The sequence below is a fragment of the Hyposmocoma kahamanoa genome, unplaced genomic scaffold, assembly GCF_003589595.1.
Source record: "Hyposmocoma kahamanoa isolate Upper Pololo Valley unplaced genomic scaffold, ASM358959v1 66, whole genome shotgun sequence".
NCBI classification, from domain to species: domain Eukaryota; kingdom Metazoa; phylum Arthropoda; class Insecta; order Lepidoptera; family Cosmopterigidae; genus Hyposmocoma; species Hyposmocoma kahamanoa.
Genome location: NW_020653854.1, coordinates 9,695,202 through 9,710,317, shown reverse-complemented (window position 1 = coordinate 9,710,317; position 15,116 = coordinate 9,695,202). Strand labels below are relative to the sequence as shown.

At 33.7% G+C, this 15,116-nt stretch overlaps 1 protein-coding gene across 1 annotated transcript in view; it reads right to left on the bottom strand.

Annotated features, from left to right (window-relative positions):
* Positions 1 to 5,628: 5,628 nt before the first annotated feature.
* The window catches only part of LOC113231960 (corticotropin-releasing factor-binding protein), a 64,238-nt gene continuing 54,750 nt past the window's right edge, over positions 5,629 to 15,116 (bottom strand). Inside the window, exon 7 of the mRNA XM_026466531.1 lies at positions 5,629 to 6,160. Coding sequence (XP_026322316.1) covers positions 6,018 to 6,160 — 143 coding nt within the window. The 3' untranslated portion in view covers positions 5,629 to 6,017. The remainder of the gene's footprint in view (positions 6,161 to 15,116) is intronic.

Sequence of the window (15,116 nt, the reverse complement as noted above, 5' to 3'; positions counted from 1 at the left end):
AGATATCAGAAAACGAATTTCAGATTTATTTTCAGCATATACGTTGATAGACGTTTTTTTTGTCAAATACCCTATTTCTTTCTTATGCAAAATGTTACATGACTATCTTGACAGATTATTATAATCCTTTCACAGGCCTAAAACAATCATTTACTGTATTTCATTAACACCTTGAATAGTGAAATAATTCGCAATTAGTACTCGGTTTTCTTTTTTTTGACATTTAAGAATTAGTTACTCATTTTATGTAGTAAATATGTAAAGTACAATGTTAATATATAAGGCGTAGATTGAATGTGAACGCTATTAGTCATTGTATGTACCTACTTAGATAAGAACTGTCCTCTTAACGATAGTACCTATAATAAGAACAAGTATGATAACTACGTACAAACGTGGCAGCGCGGTTTGTATGTGCGCACGCCCGCTACGCGCCATGTAAGGACGCACACATTCGTATAATAATGAAAGGTGCATTAGGGCCAGAGCTATGCAACGCGAGTGCGTACGTACGCGACACGCGGCGTGCGCGCGACACATACAAACCACGCTGCTATGTTTTTACGCAGTTACCATAGTAGTATTTTTTTTATAATATCAAGTGATGGGACGAACCAGACGTGAATCTGATGGTGAGCTTCACGGTTGTTGCAGTGCCACTCAGAGCTTTAAATCGCAAAGATCTTATGGGCACTGTCACTGCGCCCGTCACCCTGAGACATAAGTTCACAAGTCCCATGTCCCTGTAATTTCACCAGTACCCCTATCCTTTAAAACCGGAACGCAGTAATGCTTTTATTTCTACTTGGCGGTAGAAATAGGAAAGGTGGCAGTACTGCACTGGACGAACTCTATCACAAGGAGCTCTAATACTACTAAAATTATTATACATCTTAACACTCAGTGTATAATGCTGCACATATACCAGTTTATGACTATTAAAATATACCTGTGACAATGTACCTGTGTAAGAAATGTAACACTTCTACGTTTACTAGATTACATAACCAAAGATGTTTAATAATTGTTTTTAATTCCTTTTTAAGTACATTTATGCAATTAAAGATCCTAGAGTAATTTTTATTAGTGACTGGCTACGCTGGTAACGAATATATTTAACCAGATTATCTATATACTGTATTTATATCGAATATTAACTATTATCGTACTTTGCTTTGATGACAGCTATATTTGACATTTTTATTGTATCTGGATAAGACGTTCTCAACTTTCAAAACATTTTATGCAGAGTTATTTTTTATATATTAATAATCTAGCAGGGCTATATTACTTATTTTTTTATTTTTGTTCCATGACATTTTACAAAACATTTTCAATTTAATTAATTTATCACTGTTTAGATTGACCTATTTAATTTTTTTTCTGTACGAAAGTAAAATTTGATGAATTATTAAAGGTCATGGGAAAATAAATTTGTTATTTATGATATTCGTAATATATAGTCCTGGAAGGCTGTTAGTATTTTACAAATAACACTATACGTCTATACATTTTTAATTTCATTGATTGGTCGTGATTGATAAAAAGTTACGCACACAACGTAAAGTGCTTAAACATAAAGACAACGCCTTGAAAAAAATACATTATGTCAGTTGTAGAGGCTATGAGGTAACTATAAAAACAACCGATAAAAGCTGTTAACCAAATATTATGTAGACTAATTTTCAAAATGCAAAAATTTAAATTTGCCAAATTCCAACAAACATGAGCTAATGACACTCGAAAACCGGGTAAATATTTACAACTTTTTAATGCATTTCACAAACCATATACTGTGAAGTGATCATTAATTTCAAACCATCAATAGATTTAAAACATTGTAGTCTATTAGAATTGAATATCTGTGAAGTTAGTAATAAATGTTCAATGTTATTGTTACGTTTATTTGAAAATATTCGGTACCGCTTTATTATTAGGTGCTAATTATGGACGTGCTTTTATTTAATATTAGTCATTTTTGTTCAAAAATATTTGAAACGTAGTTTCTAATTTTAATATCTGATTTAACGATTCTCACATAATAATTTCTATCTTTTAATCTCCACTACTTTTAAAAGTTGGATTTTGTTTAGAGAGCAAAACAGTTTAATAAATAATAGATGCCTTTATTCCCCGCCTTACCCTCATCCCATATAATTATGCTCCTTTGCTGTGGACAGGCCTTTTCTACAAAAAGAGTTTATCTTGGGGTCGAAACATAAAACTGTAAATCGGCGCGATGCAAATTTGCAACGCAGATAACTGCGACACGAATTACTGCGATGCGATTTCGTTCGGCAGGGTATCTAATGCCACGGTTCCGGTAACCATCCCTTGGACGATCGTAAACCGTACTGAACGTATTTTTTAAACTAGGTAGCGACATGGATCGCAAAAAGAGTGGTGCACTGCTGCTATTTATAAAAAAAATATAGGGGAAAAAACTCAAAGAAGATTACCATCGCAGAAATGCGCGATACAGAGCAATTGGCAAATTCTTGCGATGCGTTGTGCGAGCTCGTAGATTTCTTCGCGTTGCAGTTTTGTGTTTCGACTGAAATTTATAATCTACGAACTTGAGTGAATGTAGTTGATGCAAAAGTTTACCAATCAATCAACCAATATTACGAAATGCTTAACACTTGTAATCAACCAGCACTTAAAGCATTTCTAATAATCAAACGGTATGATTCGGAATGAAATTTTGCTTGTACTTGGTTACAACATATTGGAAAGTCCAAAGAAAGCGCATCGGCGAAAAGTACCCTGAGGGTTTTGGACCCCACATGTCATCAAACTTCAGCACAGCGTCCATACTAAACGCCTATAACAAAAGGAGAATTCCACGTTAAAAGTTTCCATACCACATATCGGTTTTATGTCCAGTATTACTGTTGTGGATATTAAATGGCCGTTGCTAAGGAGTGGAATTCCCTATCAGCAGACTTATTCCCTGAACGCCATAACTTGGGCCTTTGCAAGGAGAGAGTGAATAGGCATTGTTTGAGTGCATGCTACATCGTCGACTTTATCATCATTTTCCATCAGATGACCTAAAGATCAAATGCGCAATTATTTTTTTATTTAAAAAGAAATACTATATACTACACGTCAATTTAAAATGTAGTTTTATGCTGATAAGTGTTAACCCCATGTAACCAACGCGTATAGTATGGATGCGATAATAAAACGTGCTGGCCTATTGGACCTTATTAGGTCCTATTCGAACTTAATACTCCGATGATCGAATACTTTTGTTTTCTTCATATTTACCTTTACCTTGTTCCTTAGTCAGGTTCTAATTTTACATTTAAAATAAAAAGCGTAGAAATTTTTAATTATACCCTACTATTTGAAATAATACCTACTATCAAGGAATTAGTTAGAATTATTATATATTAAATTAGGATTTCATTCATCATTGTATAATTAATTATAAATTCGTTTGTACAGTTGCACGGAGATTTATTTCACTGTAGTAAAATACAAATATTTTTATCTGAATGCTGTTAGACAATAGTTAAAGATATTTTGCTTAAAAATTGGATTATTATCTCTATCCTGGAATAAATAAATTAATGTAAAATATGCGTTTCTTTACAAACCTTACGATACCTAGCACAAGCAGTTTTTGTCCCTATTACCACCTCAGTCTTAACTAGTTACACTATGTAACACGATTTTTGTTTCTGAGTTTTGAATATAATTTTCTAATTGGCTCTATCATAAAAACATGAAAATCTTTATTTCCCTGCAAAAAACTTGCTTTTGTGGTCAGACTAACGAAAAGTTTAATATTTACAGAAATTTATTACATTAAGGAAAAGGACAAATGCGCAGTTATTTTTAGTAAAAAAAAAAAAGTTTATTCCCAGTCATCACCACTGGCGTTGTTCCCACTGGCAACAAATGGGGGGAAAACACCCATATGTTACCAGGTGATAAAAAAACATGGGATAAAAAAAAATCAGTTGTTGCCAGTGGTGATATCCACTGGCGACAAATGGGAAAAAAAACCCCTTATGTTAGCAGGTAGTTACAAATGGGATAAAAATATCTGTTGTTGCCACAGGCGACAAATGCAATTTAAAATATCCCAGTTGTTACCAGGGGTAATAAATGGAATAAAAAATCCCAATTAATGTTTGTTTGTTAACGCCATCAAAAGGAAATAAAAATAAAATTCGAGTTTAATTATATAAATACAGATCTTATTAATAAATTGAGTCTTAAACATCAGTGATATTTTTTTAATAACGCACACACTCAACATAGCCCCGCACTAGGGAAACCCTGTGTCGCGGGTGCCATGGACACACAACCACAAATTACACCCAAACTCACGAGAGAAATAAATGTAAGCCATACAAACATTTCTCCCGGCCCGGGAATCGAACCTGGGACCTCTGCGTGGCAGTCCGGCATGGTAACTGTTCGGCCACGGAAGTTAAATAAATAATAAAAAATAAGATAGATATATATATAATAAGGTATGCAAGAAGACGTCGGTTCTCGGAAGGATTTTTTTCTGAGTGTTCGGTCTTTGTATTAATAATTATAACAAACTAGTGGAGTAATTTCACAAAAAATAATTGAATATCAATTCAATAAAAATTTAATTAATACAGTGAATAGCGACATCTCTCGCCAGGACTGGTAGCTGTAAAGGTACTAACTGGGTGATAAATCTTTCATAGATTTCTCATAGCTGGCGTTACGACTAAAAAGTCGTTGAAAAACCAAATACAAAGACACGACGCAAGCACATAGAGAAATTCGTGAGGTCCGTTGGTTCGTTCCGTGGCTTAGTTGGTATAGCGTCTGGCACGGTATGCAAGAAGACGTCGGTTCGAATCCGACCGGATCGAAGGAATTTTTTCTGAGTGTTCGGTCTTTGTATTAATAATTAAGATATTGTATATTTTTATCATGAAACTCGATAATGACTCGATGAATAATCGTACGGGTGTGACGTCATTTCGGTTCGGTTTCGAATACGACAGTTTGACGTTGGATTCAGGTGTTGTGAATAAAAATAAAACAATCGGTCGACAACTGAGTTATCGTATTGTTCCGAACCGACCCCCACAAATAGAACCTCTTTTAACAATTTGTTACATAGTGTATACACAGGTAGTTACTCCAAAATATTACAGTATAATATGATGAGTAAAAATTAACAGTTCTACAAAAATGCAATAGCAGAAGGAAAAATAATTAGCCAACGCATCAATCCTATTAATTTTATTGACAAAACTTCATGTGTGACTAGATAACATACCGATAATAATGATACTTATTTCTAAACTATGTAATTATATTCTAGAATAATAATCTTACGTAAAATGATGTTTTCTTCATATTGAAACTACTACATAGATCCTAAAATATTAGGGACATTATGGATATGTCTATTAAACAGTTTTGCTTTGGAAAATATTAAAATGTTTACATTTTTTTTTTAATTTTTAGAATTCTTTCTACGAATTGTAATACGAGTATTCCTTAAAAATTCTTTTCATTAATATACACCAAGGGATAATGAACAGTTAATTATTTTAGTACCTAATGAAATACATATATTATACATATTTGTTTTCTACGTTTTACACGTATATCTAAATCGAAATAAATACTAATTCAACCTTAGGGGTCACGGAGAATTGTAGCCTAAATAAAATTCAAAAGCTTTTGGTAACTTCACTCAACTGCAAGTAAGTTTATCTAATGGTTACAAAATATATTATAAACAGTTTAGGGAAGTGCCCCAGAGTGAATTCCTTTGCTCTGGTACTCATAGTACAGGGAATTCCTTAGTTTGAGACCAGGCAATTGGTGTGATTGTCTGGCACATATTATTATTGTTATATTTTTAATACGTAAATAATATTTTTATCAGCCATTAAAAACATACACAGTGTTTTAAGAGTATAATCGAAAAGCAAGTGAATTTACTTATAAAAAAAACAACCGAATTGCAGGAGTCAGTATGTATGGGTATGTCGTTATCCATTTTCTTAGAAAGGACACATGAAGTCAGCACTTTCCAAATTTTCCATGGGGAGGGGAGCGAAGGCCAGGGTGACAGAGTTGTAGTATTTTCCGCTGGACACAAGACGCACCACTGAATCTTCACAGGCTATTTTTACCGCCTGATGTCCTGGAAATAGAAACATGAGATTAATAATTATTAACACAAAGATTGAACGCTAAGAAAAAATTCCTTCGATCCGGCTGGATTCGAACCTTAACATTTTCACAAGGTCGAACGGAATCAACGTCTTCCAGCAAGCCGTGCCAACTAAGCCACGGAACGAACTAGCGGACCTTACGTATTTGTCTATGTGATCTGCAACAACCTTTTTGTTTTTGATTTTAACAACTTTTTTTAAAATCCGCGTTGTTACTTTTTTTTATAATAACGAAGTGAAGGAAGTGAGGGACGAACAAGCTGTGCGCCTGATGCCTGATGGTGCGCCGGATAGATGTTCCGGGTGCGAACCGGAACGCAACAATGCTCACACTACTGCTTGGCGGCAAGAATAGGTAAGTACTTCCCTAGACGAACTCTTTCACAAGGAGCTCTGCTGCTAACGTTCAACGTTCAACGTCCATAGAGTTAACATACTTGTCTTATCGTGTGTCGTAAACTATGGTAGAACTGATTTCCTTTCTACGAGCGCACACTCTGACTTCTGCAAGCCGACACTATGTTATAGTAAATTATTCATAACAATGGAAGTAAGTAATACTAAGTTTAAATAACATCACAATGTTAAATTATTTTTGTGGAATCCGTCCACTAGTTTACGAAGACTGCTCTCAATTCGAAAAAAAATGCTGCCCCATGAATTGCCGTCGTCTGGCCATTTTAGTAGTGCCCCTCAGATCTTTGCAATTTAAAGCTCTGAGTGGCACTGCAACTGTTATGGACAGGCGTGTAGCTTATCACCAAGCGCACGACTTGTTCGTCCCGTCACTTGATGTCATAAAAAAGTGTCAATTCACATTTTGAAATAATAATAACGTTTTCTCCCTGTATTACGAGTACAAACACTACCAGAGCGCTAGCTAGAATATTCGAAACTAATTTAAAAACGGTCGTTTCTCAAATCGGTCCACCTCATCGAGCGCCCATAGAACAAACAGTTGATCCGCGCGGCGAGATCGTCAATTCACAAAAAATCACAAACTGATTAAAACAACGAAATATTCCACGCTGTATTCAGTCATTATTGTGAGCGAAATCTTAATGTATACGTGACGAGCATCAGAAGAATTTCAATTTAATAAAAAAATTTAACAGGTTGCAATTTATTGATATAATTGTTTAAACTTTATTACAATACAAATGGTAGACTTAATGCCAGTTTTAAATTTCTCTACCAGTCAATCATTGAGTCAACAAAAAAAAAATGTTGGTGCTTAAACAAAAAGAACAATATACTAGAAGCTAATCGATAATTTGTACGGTATAAAATAAATAACATAATAGAAACATACTTATTATACACAGATGATAAACTTTGCAATAATTAGATTAACTTCTGTTGCCTTCCTTATGCACATATTTTTTTCTTACGAACGACTGCGTTATGACATTTGGGGAACATATTTTATAATACTATAATGTAATTTTATATAATTCAAAGAACATAAAAGAGTTATTTGCGTTTATTGTTTTCTATACAAAAACTGTATTGTGTATTTTTATTCAAATAGCAGAGTGTTAAGCTTTTCATTTCTTTTGTTAAGTATTTTAATTAAACTACTTAGGTACTAATGGCTTCTTTTTGTACTAAAGCTTTTCATTGGATTGCTGGTTTAAATTCTTACACATAAAGTTTTAGTATTAATATGTATCGATGGATATTTTTTCAGTGAAAAAAAAAAGAATACGCGATTTAGACCAGAAAAAATAGTTTCGTTTCCTATGTGGAATAATCGCGAAAACCTAAGAACTCGATAAGATTGTAATGTCATCGCATTTCCACAATATACCAAATTTAAAATCAAAGATAAATGGATGTAAAACAAATTGTATGTACATTTTATGTCTGAGATCGCTGCACTAGGAAAAAGTAAATGATCTTTAAACAGCTGAATGTTCATCAAACAGTAACAACCTTACCGATTATATGGATACCTCTAATAAACCCTAAGCCATCGTAATGTTTTGGTCATTTTCTATTTCTAATGTAAACAGCCTTATTTAATTTACTAATATTATGCCCCCAGAATATTTTGACAAAAAATTAAGAAACAAAAAACCAAATTCGAAAAAAACAAAAAAGATTTTGTAAAAAATAAACAAAAAACAAAATAAAAACAGAATGAAACTCTTTTTCCGGATTTAAATCGCGTATATTTGTTTTACAAACAAACCAACGTTCCGGGCCCATTACAGGTCCCATGGTAAGGTTGACATGTGACCTGTAAAGGGCCCGAAACGTTTGTTTGTTTGAAAAAACCAATATACGTGATTTAAATCCAGAAAAATAATTTCATTTCCTATGTATAACAATCGCGAAAACCCTAAGAACTCGAAAAACAGAATGACCAAAAAATTAAGTTGGCGTAGTGTTTATTGGAGGTATCGATATTATTATCCTTCAAATAAAAGATCATTATTAAGACCAGTACAGCCGTTTAGGAGCTGTAATACCAGAGACAGGCACATAGATACATATATACAAAGTCTTCATATTTATAACTCCCTCCTTTTTGCGTCGGGAGCTAAAAATAGAATGAACTCGCCGATTGATTGTCTACTGTTTTAAGGAAACATTAATTGAATGGGAACAAATAAACAGATGTATTTAATGCAGAATAGCATTTTTCTTAGCCTGGCTATTGTTCGGTTTTTGGTTTTTAATTTCGCAGCGAAACTTTTAATATTGCTAATAAGCCTCGTGGACGACAAAGCTGCTACATAATGACAAGTTACGAGTTATTGTTATTACAAAACATATCCATTGGGTTATAATTATAAAAATAAGAAATACAGTATATATGTTTTCCTGAATATGTTTAGGAAGTCAACTTTTATATATTACAGAGTTATATAAAAAATAACTGAACCAACTTTAAGGAAACGTCTATTTTTCGCTACATCCATTTTTATTAATAGAGTCTGCGACATTTAATCTATCAGTACATTCTGTCTAGTAACTGGAAAATAAAATTTAAGAAAAATTATATTTTCGAACAAGGCTTTCAGTATTTCCACATTACTTTTGTTTTTTATTACTAATTTCCTTATTTCTTCTTTTATACAAATAAGATATTCAGCTTCCTCTTTTTCTAACAATTAAATTTGTTTAAAGGCTAATTAGAATGCTTCGAACAGTCAATAAAGGGGCAGATTTTAAGTCATTATCATCATCGGCCTATCGCAGTCCATATGATGAATGCGCTTTTTCACCCGGTCCTCAGTATGTCTCATCCATTCTACTGCCTTTCGCAGATCCTCACTCCATCTGGCCAGAGAGCGTCCTACACTAAATTTGCCGAACCGTGGTCTCCACTCAAGAACTCATTGCGATTATCGGTTCTTCTACAGATATGGCCAGATATTTTCATAATCAAATAATAAATACATAAAAAAATTGATAAAACAAAAAGAAGTAGTAAAAATGTGAGCAAAATCGCAGGAGACCCATGTTTAGCATTGATACATATAGAGTTACAGTACAGCCCGGGAGAGCCCATCGCTATACCGTTGATTTGTCGGTAAAATTCATTATTCCACAATAGATAAAAAGAGCAAAAGAAGTCCGTTATCTACCCAGGATGCTGCGAGAGGCAATTGAAATTAAAAAAAATCCTAATTTCAACAGTGAAGATGGTTTCTCCGAACCACCAGTTTGGGATCCAGTATTTCCTGTGATGAAAAATCCCAAACAGACATAAGACTGCAGTAATAATTAATATGTGTTAACTTAACTAATTTCCATTGTTAATTAATAATAAATTTAACTTAATAAAAAAATATATTGTTACAATAAAATAATTTATAAAACAATGTAGTGTAAAATGGAATATTTCTTTGTAAAATTAAATACGCGATTTAAATCCGGAAACATAGTATCATTTCCTATTGATACATATTGTCACATTGACGAATGAACGTAACCTTAAAGTTTTGATAAAAAAGTTACTTACACATTTCTATTAAGAATCTCATGTAGTTTTCGTCGATATATGGGTTAATACAATAAACTCGAACCATGATTATGATGCAGGAAATGAATAGCTATAGGTGAATATTGAAGATCAGCAATGCTGAGTCTTTACCCTTTTTGTAGACAAAAAGGATGAAGACTCAGCATTGCTGATTTACTGTTTTATTGTTTAATGATTCGCTTATATTATGGTTTATGTGTTATGTGAATTAAAAAAATGTCTTTTTATTTTTATCATTTTATTTTATTTTTATTTCACGTTCAAGTATATATAAATTGTTCAAAATTATTTGAACTTTATTCATTTCACTTCATGTATAAGACGACAACAAAAAGAAAAACTTCATGCTATCATTCACTGACTCACTCTACGATATTCGTGTCACTCATTCAAACAAACACGTCATGATTTACATTTAGATGAATTGGCCGTTTAGGAAAAACTTATTGCAGATTATATAATTATAATGTTATATTATAATATTATATACAATATTATAATTATATGCCGCCAAGCAGTAATGTGAGCATTATTGCGTTCCAGTGTAGAAGGGTAAGGGTGCTGCTGAAATTACAGGTACATGGGACTTGTTAACTTGTGTCAGGCTGACAGGCGCAGTGGCAGTGCCCCTAAGATCTTTGCCATTCAAAGCTCTCAGTGGCACTGTAACTGTTATGAACAGACGTGTCGATTAATAAAAGATTAAAAAAGTACTTTTTTATAAAATATAAGTGCCATCCCACCACATCTCACCACAAAGTGACGATTAGGTCAACGATGGAGCATGCACACCTAAGTAATGCCTATTCATTCTCGCCTTGAAAAGACCCAAGTTATTATAACGTTCAAGGAACAAGTCTGCAGGCAGGGAATTCCACTCCATAGCCGTTCGTCATATAAATGTGGAAGCGTAACGCTTCGTGGGAATCTTTGGAATATCCACAACATAGGGCTGGAACCCAAGCCTATGCCTAGTCTCCCGGTGATGGAAAGGGGAAGGCGGAATTAAATCGTGTAATTCCATCGCACACTCTCCGTGATATATCCTGTAAAATACCGATAAGCAGGCAAATTTACGGCGGTGTTCAAGTCTTCGAATATCCTCCAGTACTATACTACACCAGGAAAGAGCGCAGAGAGCTGTTCTTAAAGTGATCAACTTTTGTCCTTTCCATTACCCAACCCACAAATTACTAAACGAGTGCGATGTTCTATCTGTTCGGCAACTGTTTATCCTGCAAATAATTTTGAAAAAGCACTCAATTACTCCATATGATTACATGACTGTAACTAAGCAAAGACACGATCCCTTTTCATCTCGTACACAACTCCGCACAGCACACTCACATAGATTCTTCTGCTTCCTTGGCACATTCCTTTATTTTAAAATAAATTCTACTTTGCATTATTTTCATATGAATAAAACTGAATGTAAAAAGATCGTCAAATTTTGGCTTAAGAGTAAAACCTACAATGATACCGAGGACTTGTTGGAAGTTATTTCATAATTTATATTTATATAATAAGTAATGTTTAACTACTTATCTTTTATAAATTGTAACTACTTATCTTTTATTTGTTACATTTATAAAATCTTTATCTTATTTTTAAAGCTTTGTTAATAAAAATGCACTATTATGCTTAAAATACAGGTACACATGTACTTAGTTTAGGCATCGCAATTGCACTATTAGGCACTAAGATTAAAATGTTTAATTTTACCATGATTATCTTATATAATTTAATTTTTTTTCTTTTTTTTTTGTTTATTACTGTTTATTTTAATATTTTATCTTCATTACATTGTTTTCATTATAATTGTATTAGATTAAGTCATATTGAAATAAATTTATCTTATCTTATCTTATCTTATACTAATGTTCATAGTTTTATTGGTTCTCCATACAAACTTTAACGTCCTTTTTGTGACAAAAAATGGCCTATGTCCTACTTTTTTTTATATATCAAGTGACGGACCGAACAAGTCGTGCGCCTTATAGTAAGCTACATGCCCGTCCATAATAACCTTTAAATCGTAACGATCTGAGAGACACTGCCACGGCGCTTGTCACCCTGAGACATAAGTTGACAAGCCCCAATGTAGGTACCTGTGGTTTCACCAGCACCCTTACCCTTCAAAACCGCAACACACTAATGCTGACATTGCTGCTTCATCAAAATCGGTGCAGTTCAAAGTTAGCGATTTAGGCGTCAAACGTAACAGACAGATAGAGTAACTTTCGCCTAAATAATATTAGTTTTGGATAAAGTGCCAAACAAGCACACCATTTATAAGGTCTCAAAGTAGGAAATTGTCTGTACTATGGTACAGTTGGTATAGTATTATCCACTTAAGTATCCACTATTTCTATAGCACTTAGTACAAATAGTGGATACCAAAGTGAGGACAACGATTGTACCATAGCAACGGAGCAACATTTCTGAGCATGACCCAGAACAGAAGCAATTTAGAAAAGTTAATTTCCCAAGTTGTTCCTACCGGGAATCGAACCCGGCGGATAGTTGTATCGGTTATGTCAATAAATAAATAAAAAAGTGACATTCATAAATCACATCTTGATTTTCTTACGCGCTGACGATCACCATTATAGATCATGTCTTAAAAAATCCGTGTCTGACAGCGACTTGCTTAGTACGAAAATACAAGATGCAATACTTTTTATATAACATATTTTTGACAAATAAAAGCTTTATGAAAGTACTATTGAGTATGAGAAATTCAATTTTACCTTTACTTTTAGGCCCGGCGCCCATTAGCGAGATGGTATGGCAAGAGATCATTCGGCATTCCTACATGCAAGCGCACACGGACGGCATTATGCCGCTGTATCCTTAGGAAAGCCAAAGTATATCATCATGACATAGTGCTCGCGCTTAGCCTCTCTTCAAATGAGCAGTATATTTACAAAATGGTAGTCATACTAAAGAAGAAAAAGAACTACATTCTAAAAAGTGAAGATTTTGGATGAATAACTTTCGGAAGACTGCATAGCAAAGCATCCCGAAGGCACTACAGAAGCTGCCAGCTCGGTATCCTTAAGCCTACCGCAGCTTTGTTTTCGTAGATAGTCGTAATAGTCGTGCCATTATAATCGGAATTTAAACAACTTTAATGGCATAACATTGAGGTTATTACAATTCGTCACCTAAAATTCCCTGCCGAAACGTTCCGACTGTGGGCGCCGGGCTTTAGTCTCCCGCAACAAGTAATTACATTAACGCCGGACAGACCTAATATTTTATAGTCCCGACGCAAGCCACATATAAATGAATCGTTCAGATAAGGTTCTGTTGACTCAATTTAGACATAGACAAAGCCACAACGATGTCATTAAGGTCTAATGCCTATTGAACCGGAGCGAATAATAGCAGTGTTTCATCAACCAAAATTTTTTCTTACTTTGACGACTCCGCGTCTCAGTTGTCAAAATAACTAAACACTTGTCTGATTAATCGGAATATAAACTTATTGTCATCTGCAATGTACGTATAATCTATCTATCAGTATCTATACAATATCGCGGTAGCTATTCTATGCAATGACAAAAACCGTCAGTCAATGTGTAAAATAAACTCTATTATAAACTTGGTCTAGGTATTCTTTACAATGTCGAACGGGAATGTTCAAGAATTTGTTAAATGCAGGGGTGCACAAAGCATTGTGAAATGAAGAAGTGCTTGTGTGTTAAGAAGAATATTTTATGCATGCCCAAGTGTCACAATAGTTCATCTTGTAAGAATAAGTATATTACTTTTAAAATATTTACACCTATTTTTTCGAACAAAATTTTATATTATACTTAGTAACAACGAAAGACACACTAAGTATGTACGCTACACAAATCGAACTTAACATTCGGTTTAATGCATTAAGCAAAACTGTTAAGTTTTGCCATTATATTATATAACTATTAAGTGATTGTCTGATATTATCTGATGTTCTTTGACTTACTACAAAAATATTACCTCAACTTTAAAGGGACGAAACACTCATTAAACTTTTACGAACATTCGTTTTTCTTTGTTTATTTGAAGTACAGAATCGAATGTTTAGCTTTTGTTCAAAAAACGGTATCCATAATATACTCCCGGACATACAATTCGAGCCACCTCACATTTTCAATATTAAATGCTTAGCTTAAACAATGCATTATTGCTGAAAAATGCTATTATGCAACTTTGAAACTGGTATACGAAACGTCATTTCTTGAAGTCTTTATTGAAAATTTGAATTTAAAATATCGGAGAAAACTTTTTCTACGAAGCTAACTATATTTTTATATAAAATTTTATTAGGATAAAAATGCAAGGTGGTGCGAATTATGTGTCCGGGAGTGTATTTTTTTGTTTTATGTTTTCGACCCAGCTCGGGAACGCAAACAAATCTCGTTCTGGCATTCGCCGGTCGCTGTCGCATATATGTCGCTGTTTTCATATACTAACCTAACCTAAACCGACATGAGGGGGTCGAACCAGCTCAGAAACGCAAACAGAATGGGCTAATTTGATTTTTTTTGTCTATAATTTATTACTTTGCAAAAATCTGTAGCTGGCATTTTATACAATACCTAGACTTTACATACAATGTCTAGGTAATGTGCATAACAATTTAGCAATATTAACTATTTTATACATTGCCTAAAGAAGCCCGATATTGTAAAGAATTACTGGTATTCTACACAAGTCTTGAATTTTATATTTTACCGTTAACATACACATTCCCGGACACAATTCGGGTCGTTTGATTGATCAAAAACTATTTAAGCAATTTTGAAATTGGTTGACATAAACAATATTTGTTTATTGAATAATCATGATTCTTTATTACCATGATTTTTCATGGTAATAAAGAATCATGATTCTTCCAAGTCCTTTAGCCTCGGCATGGCAACAGACACTGGTTGGAATCC